The following is an 18302-nucleotide window of genomic DNA, read 5'->3' on the forward strand; positions in this document are numbered from 1 at the left end:
CAGGCATGAACCACAGCCCTGAATTATCTACTTTAATTCCTCTATTTCACAGGTGTGGAAATTGAGGTCTAGAGGGACCAAGTGACTGTTAAGGCATCTGTTTTCTGTCCTGAACTTTTGTCACTGGGACATGGAGAGGTAACTTGCTTGCAGTCACATGTCTTTAAGCTTAAACTCTTACTCTCCGTACTACTCCATGTTCTAAGCATGCTTAGAACACAGCAGTAGTGATACTGTTCAGAAGTGATTCAACAGAACAAAAAATACCAACTAGTTGGATGTCACTCTTCTGCTAGAAGGAAGAAGGAAGGAACTAGAGGACAGGTCCTATGCTAGGCGTTTGACTCTATCTGTAGAAATTCTACTCTTCTTTCAAATGTTCCTCTCATAGGCAATTTTCTCTAACTTACAGCTCTGAGAAATCTTTCTCCTTTGAATCTACAAGTTTTTTTATTTGTACTTTTAATGTGGTACTTGGGATGCTCTTCATTTTGTTTTATAGTTAGTCTGTGCAAATGATTTCCTGCATGAGCTTATATACTGCTTGGAGAAAAAGATCACATTTTACCAATTTATGTATCTAACCATGGTTTTCTGCAGAGAAGCCTCTCAATATTTCTGACCAATTGAACAAACAAACAAGTGAAGTCAGAAGTGTTAAAACAGACCCATTCCATATGCTGGGTCAATATTATCAACCATTTGGCATGTACATGCAAATACATGATGTGGCTTAGGTCATTATGTGAGCAGAAAGTGGATCTGAGTTTTCTAAATAGGTCACTGTCCTTTAAAAATCCTATTTCCAAAGATTTTCAGAAGTGTGTGTCTCTCCACCAACTACTATGCCACTGAAGACACATTTCACATCATTTTTTTTAAAGTTTATTTTTAATTTATTTAATTTTTTTAGAGCTGAGGGGGTCTCACTCTGTTGCCCAGGCTGGCCTCAAACTCCTGGCCTCAAGCGATCCTTGCTTCAGCCTCCTGAGTAGCTGGGATTACAGGCATGAACCACATTGTGCCCAGCACATTTCACATCATTTATTCAACTAGTATTTACTGAACACTTACTATGTGCTGGAGGATATACTGAGCATAGCCTTTAAGATTTTTAAACTTGTATAGGTAACTTCTATAGACATAGGTGAAATAATACTGGAGTCAGACTATATGGATATACAGCTCACTAGCTATGCATTTTTGAGGAAGTTATGTAATTGCTACTGTTTTATAAAATAAGAATAGGACTGTTGTGAAGAATAAATGCATTAATATATGTACTATGGAAAAGTGCCTGGAGCAAAAGTGTAAGTATTTGTTGTCATCTGTAAGGATAAAATGGGTAACACATAGATAAAAACAGACATCTAAACCTAGGATTTCCTAAAAGCGCTTTCCTTTTGATATTTTTACCAGACACATAATGAGAAAATTGACATTAACGTACTTTCCCTTACACACACACACACACACACACACACACACGTGAAAACTAATGTGCTCCCTAATAGGAAATTAACCTGGAGTTGTTTTTCCACAAATGAGAATGAGCTCTGCTGGCAAACATTTTATATTTATGGAATAGTTCTATCTAGGGTTAAAGTGTGAATATGATGATCTTCGGTTGTTTTTTTCTGGCTGAGGCGGAGGGGTTGGGGGAAGATACAGCTAACTAGTCTATTAGGATCTTTGAAACCAGCAGCTCTGGCCTCAGTACCATCATGCCCTAAGGCAGGAGAGAAAAAGAATTAAAAGGAAGAGATCTAGTAAGCTTATTTTCTTCGCAACAAAAGTGCCCAACTGGAATGATACAAACTCAGTATCATGGAAGCGAGTGCTTTTTCAAATTGGAGTTTATATATCTCCAGAAGTACATGATGATAAGGAACACAAGGCCTGGGATAAAACAGGATCTTTTTTTAAAACAAGCACAAATAGTGTCTGGACCAGAATACAAAAATCACACCAATCTTTAGAACAAAATAAAGACCGAAGAAACTGCAAGCAGACAACTTCTGGTGATGACCATTAGTCCCTTCTCGGTAGTTTTGGAGAGTTTTTTTTAGAAAAGTTTGAGAAGCAATGATATAACTTAACAATTATGCAAAACAAGGTAGGGTGGCAGTAGGAGATGGAAACAGAAGAGAAACTATAAGCGTAATTGAGAGCCAGTTATAAACTTAACTATTAAAAAATTGAACTGTCCTATTATTCTTGAGAGAAAAACTACTGAACTGTGATGGATTTCTTATTCTTTTTAAAAAGTTAATGTTTCGAAGAGTTTCAAATAGGACCTAGGACAGGGTAAGCACTATTTAATTGTTAAATAAAGAAATAATTAACAACTAAATAGGTTCCCAGATGTGCACCTCCTGCTCGGATGCTGGTCTGAGATTGTGACCCACAGGTTTCAGTGGCCTACCTCCTGTCTCCCCTTGGGTATCTCACAGACACTTCAAATTCACCACGACCAAGACTGGTCCTCCCTCTCAAACTCAGCCTGCTTCCTGAGACCCCTATCTTAATTCCCTTTCTCACTATACAGCCATAGACCTGACTCTTGAACTTTCCTAATTTGTTGGAGGCTCTTGATTAAAGGAAGCAGGGTGGAGGAAGGACTGAGGATTAAAAAATAAAACAGAAGCAAACCTAGAAATGTCTGCATAAGTGATTCTCAACTTTTCAAAGTACTCAGACTCTACTCAAGTCTAGTGCACTAGTAACTAAGTCTTTAAATAAGCATTCTGTTTTAACAAGGAAGGGAAATGAAAGCATTAAGTATTTAATCTAGAAGTGTTCACCAGTAGTGGAAAGAACACTCAGCCTCTATGCCACTCTTTTTCACACAGTCATTAAATTTTTTGTCCATTGTAAGTCCCAGAAAAGGATGGACAAAAGGGTAAAATGTAGGCAGTGGCAAATTTTACCCCTTTACGTTCTCTGCCTTCACATTTTTTAAAATCTTTTATTTTGAACTTTCAAAGACCCTGTTGAAGTCCAAGTGCGCATGTGCATGCAAAGAGGAACGAGCCACCCTGAGAGCAAATCCATCCTTGAGGTTTGCGCCCTGAGTGATGGGACCAGAAGGCTTGGTGCACCAGAGCTCTCTGTCCTACTCCCAACTCGTACCCGTACACATCAGGCAGAAACAGGATGTTTTAATTTTTCAGACCTCTTGCACTATATATTTTTTCTATAAACAAAGTAGAAGCAAATATTAATGCAGAGGCGTAAAATAAGATTCACGATTCTTGGACTTTGAATAGAGGTTTTATACATCAATGATTATTTAGAATATGTAACCTAGTGCTGGTAAATAACAAAAGATGAAACACCATAGGGATATAATGGAATAACCAAAAGAGATTCAAAAGAATAACATCTGAAGTAAAAATCTCCTACTTTCCCCATTCCTATTTTAAAATTACCAGCATCAACATCTTATACATGCTGAAATAAATGAATATTGTAGAGTACTGAATTTTTAGTATATTTGCACAATCTATTGGTTTACATTGTGAATGAAAGATTTTCATTCATTGTGGCCCTGCTATGCTTTTCTTCTGCTTTTTAATAATGCATAATAAATGTAACAGATTCTTGTGTGTTTCCAAAGAATTGCTATCAAATGAATTACTCTTGTCTTGTAAAAACACATTCTGATCCACCCAGTGACATGGAGCACTGGCATCTGGAGGGTCACTCAGGCTGATGAGATGTGGCTCTTCATTTGGCAAAAAAAAAGGCCTGGAAAGACAGGGACTCTCACCTTGTTTGGAGTTGACATCTGATGGGATGTGTGACGGGTGTGATCCTGGAGAAAAGTGCTCGTCACTGTAAGTGATGAGGGGGGTGAGAGGATGGACCGCATGGGATGGCTGCACCACGGGCACTTTATTTGACTGCAAAGTAACCACAAGGTCAATAGTTAATATGGATGCCCAGCTCCAGTCTTTTCTCCCAAAGAAAAAGATTCACACAGCAGCAGTAACCAGTCATCAACATAACCCAAGAATCACCTTCAGACCTGGACAGGTGGAAATGTCTCTTTTAGAATTTTTCTGAATTTTTCCATGGTAAGTACTTCTCAAATATATGAATATGTCACTGATATTCATGAGTTATCAGTTATTTCACCAGTGACTCTTCAGGGATTTAGGTTGATCACTACTCTTCCATATGGCATGAATTTCTGTACATATATATTTATACTCTCTTTTAGATTATTTCCTCAGGTTAAGTCAATAAAGAGCAAATTAGAGCAAAATTTATGAATGTTTTACATTTGTATTCACTACATATGTCTGGCACAAAAAGTAAAAAACTGTCCAATGAGCAAATAAATGAATAAATATTGCCAATTCAAAGGATAAATTTTTAAACCCAATAAATATAAATTTCCTATACTGATATCCCCTCAGCTTACAGAGTTCATAATTCTATGTTGTACATCTTTAAGAACCATGGTACACCATTCTTTCGAATTTTATAGCTTTGTCAATCAAACAAGACTAGCCATTATGCTTTGGCCCTCCTCAGTTCATCTTCTGCTTCTCTAGTTTCCATAAATATTAATTGATAAAAAGGAATTTCCAATCTTGCGTTGAACTGCATAATATGAAATACTGTCTTTTTTTTTTTTGAGATGGAGTTTCACTGTGTCGCCCAGGCTGGAGTGCAGTGGTGTGATCTTGGCTCACTGCAACCTCCACCTTCCGGGTTCAAGTGATTCTACTGCCTCAGCCTCCCAAGTAGGACTACAGGCACCCGCCACCACATTCAGCTAATTTTTTTTGTATTTTTAGTAAAGACAGGGTTTCACTATGTTGGCCAGGCTGGTTTTGAACTCCTGACTTTGTGATCCGCCCACTTTGGCCTCCCAAAGTGCTGAGATTATAGGCATGAGCCACCATGTCCAGCTGAAATACTGCTTTAATAATATTTTTAATTGTTAAAATTGTATATTTTAACACACTTTATATGTCTTATACTTGTTTACAGACATTTTATTATTTAATTTGGAAGTCAACAGTCACACTTTTTAATTCAAGTTATCTAATTGGACTTCATCAATTTGAAATCTGTGATTACTTTGGTTACAAATTTAAGGTTGTTCCCCCCAACCCAAAAGTGCTTACTAAGTAATTAAAAAATACAAAGAAGACTTAAGTAGGTTTAACCTAATTAGTAAAATCACTTATTTATTTATTATTTATTTTTTATTGATATGGCATAGCTGTAGAAATTTTGTGGTATATGTGATATTCTGATACCTGTATAAAAGGTGGAATGATCAAGTTAGGATAACTGGGATATCCATCACCTCAAACATTATCTTTCCTTTGTGTTGTGAACATTAAAATTCTTCCCTTCTAGCTATTAAATAATCTATTGTTAGCTACAATTTCTCTACTGTACATACTACAACTTATTCCTTCTATCTAACCGTATTTTTATACCCATTAACAACTTCTCTAGGGGAATCATTTTAAAGAGACTCAATAACCCCTTCACCAAAGAAAAAGGGACTCAACACAATTATATACCTGTTAAAGGTGTTTGTTTCTGATTTTAAACTAATGTAATAATTAAAGCAGTTGCAGGAAAATCTCTACTTAACACTATAGTAATGGGTAACATGAATTTAAGAGAAATTGAGCATATCATTATGCTCAATTCACTAGTTCAGACATGTCTTCATCATAATTAGTTTGAATTAGTAAGATTTTACTATATTATTGGCTAAAATGCATGTGAAATCAGTTTTCTCCTGAAGCAAATATTCATATTTTTAAGAAATTTGAGGAAGTGCCTAAAACTGCACAATGTGAACTGCTTAAAATGTAAGTCCATATCTGAATGGTTAAGAGGGCCCCCAAAACACACTTGTGTATGGTGGCTGTACCTACGACATACACTAATTTTGAACTTAATATTTTTTACAAATTAGCCATAAAAAATATGTGGCTCCAATGAGAAGGACTCCCCTTAGAAAAATTAGAATTCTTATACCCTATCTTATAAGAAAAATTAGTAATTCTTCTTATACCCTATCATTAAAATCTCCATCCAAAAGAAACTTACAGGGGGAAAAAAAAAACAAAGGAAAAAAAAATCACACTTTTTTTGGAAAATGATATAATTTCCATACTAGATTTTCCCTATTTTATAATTATCAGCTCTTCTTTAATGGCAAAACTTGCATAGCTCATATAGCTTTTGGCGTATATTAAATCGAGTGCCATTATCATAGCCACACAATTTTTCTCTACACACCTCAGCACAAACATCTATGCATATAAATGTGTAAAAGGTTAAACAAATCTTCTAATGCTTTTCGAGTGTTAATGACACAGTTTTCCAAATAACAGAATAAGCTTCTTAAATACATGGAATTTAGAATGCTAGAAGTGGGGGTGGGTAGATGTGAGGATAGGAGGAGTTTATTATAAACTCTTTTGAAAATGGAAACACAAATCTCAACGCCCAAATGTTAAAATCAATAGATTTCAAATATACTTTAGAATAATGGCTTTCAGTTTCATTTTAAAAGTCTCATAAATAAGCATAATTGCCAAACAATCTACAAATATATTTTCTTAGGGTACTTATAAAGAGTAAACACTGTGGAAATCTTCTGGATATATTCTTTCTTTCCAGAGCACCACCTTAAGGAACTTGCATTAGCAGGCAGCATCTTCTTAATGTCTGACCTATCCCTCCAGTCATATAGCTCAGAATCTGGTGCCATGAATTTTTGCTAAATTATGCTATCCTTGCTCTCCTCTTAATTTTACGGTTTTCAACACAGATTTGCTTTCCTGTGGGAAAGAGATAAGAAGCCGAGGATTTTAATTTAAGCCTGGCCTTGTCTTATATTTTGCAAGATGGATAGCGAAAGCAGTACTAGTAGGTGTGTTAAAGCCAACAAGGATTATGTCCATTTTTGTGGCCAAATAATAAAAGTAATATGAAATTTCAATAGCATGTGTGAGCAGAATTCCAAGGGTTATGGTTTGCTTCCTGCCAACCATCTCCACTACGTATATAAACAGAACAAAGTGGATTCCAACCCACATTGCGGATATGTGGCACATCGTCATCACAGTCAAGATTCCTCAGCCCAAAAATCTGCAGGCTTCCTCTGATTTCACAAGTTACTGCCCCTTGACACTATGTGCACGCACAAAGTGAGAACCCTGGCACTGCTACTTTGGTTAAGTTTTAAGACAGCCAGTAAAACCATTCTTAATTCCATTCATTTAATCTCCTAATAAAATGTGGTATATATTTTCTTGTGGGGAGTAGGTAAGGGGAAGAATAATCAACCAACTATCTAAGTGTTTGTAGACAAATTAAGTGGCTACATCACATGCAGAGTTATACATGCCCGTGTGCATATGTGTGTATTTATTAAGCACCTAAAATGTTCCAAGCACTATTCTAGCACCAATGACCAACACACAGATAAGGTTTCTAATTCACGCAGCTTACTTTCTGGGGCTCTGGAAGTGGCGTCAGGCAGCAGGGGGTGGGTATTGGAAACAACGAATATGTAAAAAAAAAAAAAAACAAAAAAAAAAGACAAGCAAAATCTGAAAAGGCAGCATCAAGTACTATGAAGAAAATGAACCTGGTGATAGGAGAAAGTGTGTATCTAAGTATATGCCTTTTTATTATGTTTAAGCTCTAAGAAACCTAAAGTATATTTAGTAGCTTATTTTAGCTCCTTATTTTAATTTTACAGACTGGAAGCTGAGAAACAGAGGTCACCAGGGAATGGGTGGGTCAAGCCAGGACTACTGTATAAAATAGTACAGTCCTGCTCACTACACAACTCCAGTAACACAGGGACACTGAGTACAATGGGAATGAACCCCCTGGGCTGCCCAATACAGTGGAATCAGCAGTAGAGAAATTCGATCCTTTTGGCTCTTACTCTGTGCTGGCTACTGTACACATAGTAAGTACCTCACTTAATAGAACCCAGGTCTCCTGATTCCTACTCGGGTGCTTTTCCTACTACACATCTTGCTGTAAGGGAGGGAAGGAGGGAGAAAGGGTAAAAGTCACCTGCTTTTTGATTCACAGATACAATCAGGTAAGTCTTAGCTTCCAGTTGAGAATCACCAGGTAGTCCCAATATGTGCTCTGTTTCATTATCCCAAGGTCACAGGATGCACAATTACTCCAGCTTTAAGAGATACCTGGCAGCCCTAAGTCACCCCAAATTCTCCACTTCTGGTCAGAGGTTCAGTGACTTGTTTAAGCTCACAAGGCAGTAAGAGTTAGGCCAAAACCCTTGGTTTCTGATTCCAACTGCACATTCTTTAATCTTAGGCAGGTGATTGGTGGGCGAGCAAAGGAAAAGATAAAAAGAGTAGATACTTAGAAAAAAAAAAAGAAACAAAAGGGAGAAAATATCAAGGATGGCTGTTTAGGGAGAAGCTTGAGACCCTTTCTTAAATTTGCAAATCACCATCAGGCCAACCTACCCACATAATACATAGTAATTACAGCAATTAACACTTACCAACTGCTTACTGTGTGCTAAGCACTTTATCCTCACAACAGCTTTGAGGCAGGTACTATTATTATCCCCCTTTTACAGATGAGGAAGCAGGCATGGAGAAGAAAATATTCTTGAAGGGTATGTGCTCTAGCAAGCAGCCAAGCCAGGATTCAAATGCAGAAGAAGTCTGGCTCTAGAGGCCAAGCTCATTACCCGTACATCATGTGGCCTTCCTGAAAGCCAAGTTCATAAAATCTTGGACACTGAGGTGACCATTTGGGCCACACCTGACAGCATGTGACATCTATGAAATGGCTGTGTGGTCTCTGTCCCAGGCACAGGAATCACTTGAGACAAAGAAGCACCTCAGCAGAAGTGGGTAAAACTACAGAGACTCAACGCAGCCTTTCTCTCCAGGACTGGAAAACATGCCAAGGAAGCTTGGTTGGCTGCCACCCAGGCTGGTCCCTGCAGGTAAGGACCTCTTTGGCATCACAGCCAATAAAACCCATACCTCCTGTGGACACAAAGTGGGTGCCACTTAGGGATCCTGAGAGCCACCCCCAAAGCAGCATTCCCAGAAATGACCCACTCACCACTGGCAGGAATTGAAGGTGTCATGAAAGCTGTTAGCCTCAGAGGATGTGGTTCTGGGAAGAACTAAAAAGGTGGTTCAACTCCCTACTGGCTAAGGCCTGGGGCCTCCTGGATAGAGGAGTAACTGGGGGAAAAACCTGCTGGCCTGGTAGCTAGTCCTCATTTTCCACATCTCCAGGTTCTAACTAAACTAAACCCAAAGTGCGGGATCTGGCTGTGCATAAAGGTCTCGAGTTTCAACTGGCTGTGCATTTAATCAACTTATGGAGATGAGGAATTTCATCTGGCCTTGATTGTTATGGTGGCATTTTTGCTTTTCATTAAACACTTCAGAAGTCTGGTACTCATGACATAAAGCCACGTAACTTCATGCTGCGCCTTTCCCTCCTTTTCTGAGAATCTGAGCTTCTCAAGCCTTCCCAGAAAGAGAGGCAGATTTACTCCAAAAGGATAATTTGATTCTTGCATCTAGACCTCAGAAACAAGGTACTGGAAATATTTCCTAAGATCCACCAAAGCCAAACACCTGCTTCAGGTCTGATGTGGCTTTCAAATCTAAGACCCCCTACTGGTGGTGATGCAGCTGGATTTTTCAGATAAGAACGAGGCCCCAGGATCTTAAGATTCAAACGGTCCATGAGGCCAACTCTGGAGGGAAAGGGATGGTCTAGAGACCTGCACCATCATCAGACAACTGAAATGTTTTCTTAAGAGGGGAAGGAACATATCACAGGGAAAGGAATTAACTTGGGTTGCACAGTTAGTAAGTACCAGTCATTACAGTAGCGCTTTTATATACTCTGGCACTCGTCCATGTAAGTGGGTATTATTACCCCCATATTTATAGATGAGAAGGCTGAGTCTTTTTGAACACAGAGCTAAGTAATAATCAGTGGAGAGAGGATCTGTGCCGGCATTTGTTTGATACCAAAGTCCCTGCTCTTCCTGCCCCACACTGTTTGGTGCTCAGCTCCTCTCTCCATCTCTATTCCAAACTACCCCCCAACCAAGTGAATGTGGCCTGCTGTGGGCTCAACTGTAATGAAGCATCTAGAGAGGAACAGTGGACCACTTGGAGAAAACTGATATTACCAGAGGCAATCGGACTACAACAGAATGCTGGAAGGGCTCCCTTTTAAAAAGCATGGAAAACCCACTATTCTCCAAGTTCTCTGTAAGGTGATGAATTCCAAACATTACGTCACTTAATCCTAAAGCCATACCTAAGTTAGGTGTTAAGATTTCTGTTTTATCGAGAAGGAAACAAGGCTCTGGGAATAATTCATTCTGGGAGCCAAAAGGAGACCCACTGTTTTCAGTAACTGGAGCCTGTAAATAGAGGGACTGGGGTTAAGGTTAGAGGCTGAGGAAAGATCAGGGTAAAGGAAAAATGACATCTAATTATGTAAAGTTGCAACATCCTATTATTTGATTGATTTCACAACACCCTCACCATACCCCTAATCATCTAAGTACTCCATTAATTTTTCATGTTGAAGAAAATACTTTGAAAATTAAGAGAAGGAACTGGAGTCATTCCAGATAAATGAGCCAAAAAAAAACAAACTAAAACATTTGCAACTTACTTACTTGTACTATTTAGTGGTAAAATAGTACAAGTAAGGCATTACAGTGGTTGATTCAGAGGTCAAATAGAGGAATGGGGCATAAGTAAAAGAAAGGACCACCAGATTCTCACCAGATTCTAAGGAGGCAAGAGGAAGAGGAGGAGAAGGAGAAACAGGAGGAGGAGGAGGAGGAGCAGCAGTAGCAGCTGCCTGCCTGGACCACTAGCTGTAGTGGTGCAAGGATTCTATGGGGTATGGAAAACTTTGCAGTGGAAGGACATGGGGCAGAGCGAGAATCCAATGGTTCATCTTTTCTGGATCACAGACATGAAAAATAAGATGAAAGCTGTGTTTAAATGTTTTTATACACAAATACAATCACACATCAGTGGGCTGGGGCAGAGGAGTTGCAGTATGCACAGGGGAGGACAGGGAAAGAAGTGGCCCATGATCCCTAGATTTAAAGCTGCTGCCTTACCAAAGCAAATGGACAAATGGGATCACGTTAAGTTAAAAAGCTTCTGGAGAGCAAAGGAAATAGTCAACGATGTGAGGAGACAACCCACAGCATGGGGAAAAATATTTGCAAACTACCCATCTGACAAGGGATTAATAACTAGAATATATAAGGAGCTCAAACAACTCAATAGGAAAAAGTGAAATAATCCCTTTGTAAAATGGGCAAATGGTCTGAATAGACATTTCTCAAAAGAAGACACACAAATGGCAAACAGGTATAAGAAAAGGTGCTCAACATCATTAATCATCAGAGAAATGCAAATCAAAACTACCATGTGACATCATCTCACCCCAGTTAAAATGGTTTTTATCCAAAGGACAGGTAATAATGAATGGTGGCGTGGGTATAAAGAAAAGGGAAACTTTGTACACTGCTGGTGGAAATGTAAATTAATATGATGACTATGGAGAACAGTGTGGAGTTCCCTCAAAATCTAAAAATATTATCACCTTATTATCTAACAATCCCACTGCTCGGTATACTCAAAAGAAAGGAAATCAGTATATTAAAGAGCTATCTGCATTCCCATATTTACTGCAGCACTATTCACAATAGCTAAGATTTGGAATCAACCTCAGTGTCCATTAATGGATGAATGGATAGAGAAAATGTGGTATATACCCAATGAAATATTATTCAGCCACAAAACAGAGTGACATCTTTGCATCCGCAACAACATGGATGGAACTGGATGACATTATGTTATGTGAAATAAGCCAGGCACAGAAAAACAAATAACCACATTCTCACTCATTTGTGAGAGCTAAAAATTAAAACAATTGAACTCATGGAGATACAGAGTAGAATGATGGTTACCAGCAGCTTGGAATGGGGGTTGGGTGAGTGGGGATGGTTAATGAGTGCAAAAATATAGTTAGGATAAGATCTAGTTTTGATAGCACAACAGGGTGACTATAGTCAACAATAATTTATCGTAAGTTTTAAAATAACTAAAAGAGTGGAATTGGAATGTTCCTAACACAATGAAATGATAGATGCTTGAGGAGATGGATACCCCAATTACCTGGACATGATTACTACACCTTGTATACCTATATCAAAACATCACATGTACCCCATAAATATACATGCCTATTATGTACCCATAATGATTAAAACCTAGACATTTTTTAATATCTGCTGCCTTATTCTGAGAGAAGTATTTTACCAATCCAATCACTGCATAATAACTTATTATGATTAATAAGCTGAAGTGTAGTCAGCTTGATGAAAGTAGTATTTGTGCAGGTCAGTGGAAAATAATGGAAGGTAAACAAATCAATTAAAGTGACTGAGAAGTCAGGAGCAAAAGCTTTGTCTGTCTACCATCCAGAGAGCTCAGACTGGAGGCAACATGAGGCAACCCCAGGGACTCCAGAACCAGAGAGGGAGGGCACTGTTTGGGGCGGGTTGGTTCAGGGGGGACAAATTCCAGAAAGATTTCCTCAGAACCTCATCAGCCATCAATCCTGAATAGGCTCAACAAGGTTTTCTAGTGGTGGTCTGGGGACATGTTGGTTGAAAAGGCTCTCTCCTCCATTGCCCAGGGATGGCATATTCAGAGGGAGGGACTTCCCACTGCCACCACAGCTACACCTCTCTATTATGCAGTTTAGAGGGTGGAAGAGCTCTCCTTGGCACTCAGAATGTCCAGCAGGAAACAATGAATGGTTGGGCCTGAGAAATGGACTCTAGATCTCCTGTGGCGGGGTTGTGGGGGTGGGGTTCAGCAAGCTACAGTCTGCCCAAGGTCAAGGTCAGAGAAGTCCCACAGCTACCCAGATACGAAGTGCAGATGATCTGTTTCAATGTTCAGACTGCAAATGGAGGGTGCAAAATTCCATAGGTGAAGCCAACAGACTTAAATCTAATTATTTCATATTCAAAGGGGGGGCTTTCACACTTAAGTTTCTAGGGAAAGCATTTGCCTTATTTTAGTTTAAGTAAAACTGATTCTTTAAGATCAGGTGTGAAGGATTTACAGAACAGTAACAGAAATGCTTATGTGTACAATTTTGTCCCACCGAGCCTTCTCTGATTTTAATAAGTGCCATATGCATACAGTATTATCTACTTAAAATTGGGTGTTTTAATAAGTGAAAATATAACATTTATGTCTACAGGGGTCCTCATTTTTCTACAGAACTTCTGAAGAGCCTTCCAGAAATCAAATGGGGAAAATACAACAAGTTACTTGGGTTCAGCTACTATCAGTAAGATTGGGACTAAAAGTATGAATAATTGAGAGGTAAAGTTATTGGAAAACTCAAATCATTTTCTATGAACATGTAAATTTGATATTTACACTGTAAGATCAGCATTAAAGCTATTCTATAGCGTTGTAGAGTTGTGCCATCCAATATGGTAGCCATTAGGCATTAGGTCGAGCCCTTGAAAGGTGGCTAGTCCAAGTTGAGACATGCCATAAGTGTAAAATACATACTAGAATTCAAATACTTTGTGTGAAAATAATGTAAATGATCTCAGTATGTTTATATTGATTACATGCTCAAATAACATTTTTGACATATTATGTTCAATAAATTTATTACTAAAATTAATTTTACCTGTCTTTACCTTTTGATGTAGCTTAAGAAAACATAAAATTACATATATGACTTGCATTTGTGATCTGCACTACATTTCTATCAGGCAGTTCTGCTTACAGTTTAAAAATTTGTAGGTGGGACTGCCCCCTTTCTGTCTCGTACTCCGATTTGACTTAAACAAAAAAATTGGCGTTTTTAAACAAAGCTTCCTTGTATGGAAAAGAACTCTTATGGGTAAAAAAACTGAAAATCAGAGAAGGTAAGTGGCAGAGCTGGTAATTTAACATTACATTTCAATATCCCATACTGACAGTCAAGTCTATACACAGGTATGTATATATATATGTGTGTGTATATATGTGTGTGTGTGTGTGTGTATATAATACTTTAAATTATGGGGTACATGTGCAGAACATGCAGGTTTGTTACACAGGTATACACGTGCCATGGTGGTTTGCCGCACCCATCAACCCGTATCATCTACATTAGGTATCTCTCCAAATGCTAAAGTCAATATATTTAAAACCAAATATTTATATGACAACTAGTACAGAACTATAACCTTTCATTTTATGGTGTAAAAAAATTACTAAAAACAGGGTAGAATGATCCTTATGATTAAATGGTGTGTCTTGAAGCAGTTATATGTAACTTCTTCAACTTGCCAGTCAACTCAGATAACTTTTACAAATACCTAATACACATTTTCAGATTCATTACAAGTTACTGATGAACTCATTCCTTGACAGGTAACCATCTTTTCCATTTCACATCATAGCACATTACCTAGGAAGAAAAAGCAGAGCTTATCTTGAGTGAAAAATGATGCTGCAGACAACACTATTCACAAGATATATTTATATGAGTCAAGAAAAAAATAACCTTTTGTTATAGACTTAAAAACAAAACCTGAAATGAGTTGGAATTGAGTCTGAAAACTTAAATGAGAAAGAAAGCAGATTACATAAACTGGGTTCTATGTCACTTTGCTTCATCTTAAAGCTCTCAAATAAGTCAAGCCAGAAGAGAACATTTTCCCTGAAAACATTTATTTCAAAAAAGAGGAAGCAAAATTTAAAGACCTTTTAAAAGACTTTCAATTCTATTAATAAATTATAAAAAGGAAATATTCTATAACCCATGGAAAACTGTAGTAGCAAAGACAACACCTATTCTCTGCTAGTGAAAAAGGGCACTTCTGTGAATATAAAATCAAAGATAAACTCCACTTTGTTCCATGTATTAAAAATAGAAAGTTTTCCTCCTGAAGTTTATTTTCATTTCCATCTCTTTTAGGGGAACATGCTGAAGAATTCAAGACAGATACTGAATGCCTAATCTATGTATCTTTCCCGAGAGCAATCTACCTTACCCTGAATTTACAGTAGTGTCCAGGAGCCGGCTTGTTCTAGCTCAGAGACCTGATGGCTAAATTTTCAGGAATTTTGAGAGCCTGTTATCATGTTGGTAGCCTGAAATTGGTCATGGTAGGATTATTTATACCATGGAAATTGGCACATGTGAAAAGTCCCCTCTCCCTTGAGCTAATTGTTTCACATATAACAGCACCCCACTGGCAAACATTGAATCCCTTCCTAAATTACTAGGTGAAAAACTCTTATTTATTTCTTTGACAAACAAGAGGATCATAATCTTGACCTCTGTCTGAAACTATTTCAGATGAAAAATTTCAAAGATTATCATTTAACATGGTCTGGGGTGACCTGCTTCATGACCCACTTCCTGCTAACACTGGAGGGATGTGCAGGCATTTGTCCCTAATTACTCTGTCTGGTTCCTTGCCTTGGGTCTAGACAGCATTGGGTTTGAGTCACTGGATACAAGGAGGAACTTTACTGCACAGCAATGAGAAGAGATCTGTAGAAGATTCACAGGTATTTTCTTCCTTTTACTTCTCAAGGAAAGTGTAAATGTAAGGCATAATGTAAAACGTTTGATGTGATTATTTTAGAAAGTTATCCATAAGACACAAAAAAAGCAAATAATTGAGACTATTTCACAAGTGCATTAAAGAATAATTAATGCAGCTTTCGACATGAGGCAGTGTATCAGAGCGCAGTTGTCCAGGCCAAATGCACAGAAGCTGACATTGGGCTAAATACAGTATTAAAATAGAGAAAGATGAGACACTTTTGTCTTTGCAGCAGGTTCACTCAAGAAACAAATTCTTTCTAGAGAATACGAAAATCAGCTTGGGGATTTCTGAAAACCATTGTGAATCTCGGGAAGAGGGGTAAAGAAGTAAAAATAATTTAAGGGCTTATTGAAGAATGTTCTCAAGACAGTCTACTCTTGCATGTAGCAAGAATGGTAAACAGAAGTGAGAGGAGTGGGTAGGCAAGTTCCTGTGTACAACAACTTGGAGTTTGTGACCCATGAGTATTGGATTCCTGCTATTAAGAAATGATAAAGTGTGAGCACTGGATTCCTGCTATCCACAAATGATAAAGTATGGGAATGATTATCTCCAATGCCCTTTCCAGCTCCAGTGACCCCATGATCCCATGGGTTCTAAAGCTTTGAATTTCAACACTCTAATATTTTGTAGTTCTGACACTATGGCTAAAAGCAGCTATGGAAAAAAGTCAGGAAAGCAAAAGAAAGAACTGCATATGGAAGCCAAGGTAGGTGGATCACCTGAGGTCAGGAGTTTGAGACCAGCCTGACCAACATGGAGAAACCCCATCTCTGCTAAAAAGACAAAATTAGCCAGACATGGTGGCATGCGCCTGTAGTCCCAGCTACTTGGAAGGCTGAGGCAGGAGAATCACTTGAACCCGTGAGGCAGAGGTTGCAAGTGAGCCAAGATAGCACACCACTGCACTCCAGCCTGGGCAACAAGAGTGAAACCCCATCTCAAAAAAAAAAAAAAGAAAAAAAAAAGAAAGGACGGACTTATTTACTGAACATTTTAAGAATCAGTTTTAAAATGGATCAATGCCACATTGCTGATGGTAGGCACTAGTTTAATGGCAACGTGCACTGGGAATCTGAAAGAACATAAATGGTAATTTGAAGAACATCAATAAAGCTTACAGAACAGATTTAAGACACAGAGCAGGAGCATTCTGTCATTACATTACTTCAATTCTCATTAAAATTATTACTAACCTGATTTCTTCCAGCGTAGGGACCTGTAAGGTTGTGCTAATCATTACAACCTACAGATGAGATGTGGTCATCCTGCCAAAATTCCACAAAGGGCTATGCCCTTTCTCTTCAGCAAAGGCACCACTCTGTACTCCTGTGCCTTTGACCTGCCTCGAATCTCTACCACTAAATTAACCTTCACAGAAAAACTCATTTGGACAAGTCTGTGATGAGGAAAGTGGCATTCCTCAGTCTCAGGAGAAGGGAAGGAGATAAGAGGCACCTAGAGTCAGTTGCATAGACATAAAGTCAGTGCAAAGACTCCAGCTGATACAGGGACATGATGTTCAGTGGTTCTAAGTTCTATGCCTTGTATGATTACAGAGCTAGGGTCTTACATACAGCAAATATGGAATAAGAGTCCTGTCTTATTCCATTGGTCTGGATTCTAAGTCTCCAGTAAGTACTTTATTTCAAAGAGGACACATCTCTGGCAGTGTGGTATAGCTATGAATGAGCTCCTCCAACAAAAGGGTGATGTCTTGAGGGAGAAAGCTAGAATTAAACAATAATGAAAACCATCACATTTACATTAGCTTACAAAGTGCTTCCATGACCCTTATCTCATTTGGATCTCATTATCACCCTGCAAGAAAGGTATTAATAAATATCCCATGTTTCAGAGAAGGACAAGATAGCTCAGCAAAGTCCAAAAGCAGTAGAACTCAATCCTGTTTTCTTTCACCAAACCATGATGCAGCCCATTTTCTGGTTCTCTAAGAGCACGCAGCTCCTGTCACTACATGGGTCTCAAAAGTTGACCTAGAGTGGGCCACTAGGCCTCAGAGGCAAGAATGAGAATTGTCAAGCTGCAAACACGCAGCCAAACAACAAAGAATCACTATGGAACCTTCGCCTTCCTCCTAAAATGCTGTCATCATCTGTGTTTATGTTTTAGAAATGTTTATGTAATATCATGTGAATGTGCTAATGAACAGTACAATCAATCAGTATATTATTCACAAGCCTTGTGATTCCCAGGACAAGCTGATAAATGGGATGTCAAGAAAGAATGTAAGCTATTCTTGCATATTCAGAAAAATCCCATCCATAGAACAAAGAAACATCCATTTTAAGGAATGAATTTATGTGCCTATGTTTTTCACCTTCCCCTTAATTTTCCAGTTTATGCTACAAATTTCTTCACGCTCTCAATTCTTCCAGCTAACTAGAAATGCTCAAGATATCTTCTCTACCTTGTTACATCCAATTCTTGACAATAATTACAACTGATTTCACCGGAATTTGGAAATATCTATTAAAAGATCTGTGGGAATTCATTTTCTCCACACACCCTATTTAATCATTTCAATGTGTAAATGTGGAGACACTGTAAGTCAATGTAAATAATGTTTTCTTTTGCTTAACATAACATGAATTTT

The 18302-nt window shown here is 38.2% G+C and overlaps 1 protein-coding gene across 6 annotated transcripts in view; it reads right to left on the reverse strand.

The window, feature by feature from the left end:
* The window catches only part of LEF1 (lymphoid enhancer binding factor 1), a 123399-nt gene that overhangs the window by 39154 nt on the left and 65943 nt on the right, over window positions 1-18302 (reverse strand). For all 6 annotated transcript variants that reach the window (XM_055384156.2, XM_004040255.5, XM_055384157.2 and 3 more), the window contains exon 4: window positions 3773-3905. In XM_055384156.2, coding sequence (XP_055240131.1) covers window positions 3773-3905 — 133 coding nt within the window. The remainder of the gene's footprint in view (window positions 1-3772; window positions 3906-18302) is intronic.

Source organism: Gorilla gorilla, chromosome 3 (genome assembly GCF_029281585.2).
Source record: "Gorilla gorilla gorilla isolate KB3781 chromosome 3, NHGRI_mGorGor1-v2.1_pri, whole genome shotgun sequence".
Taxonomy (NCBI): domain Eukaryota; kingdom Metazoa; phylum Chordata; class Mammalia; order Primates; family Hominidae; genus Gorilla; species Gorilla gorilla.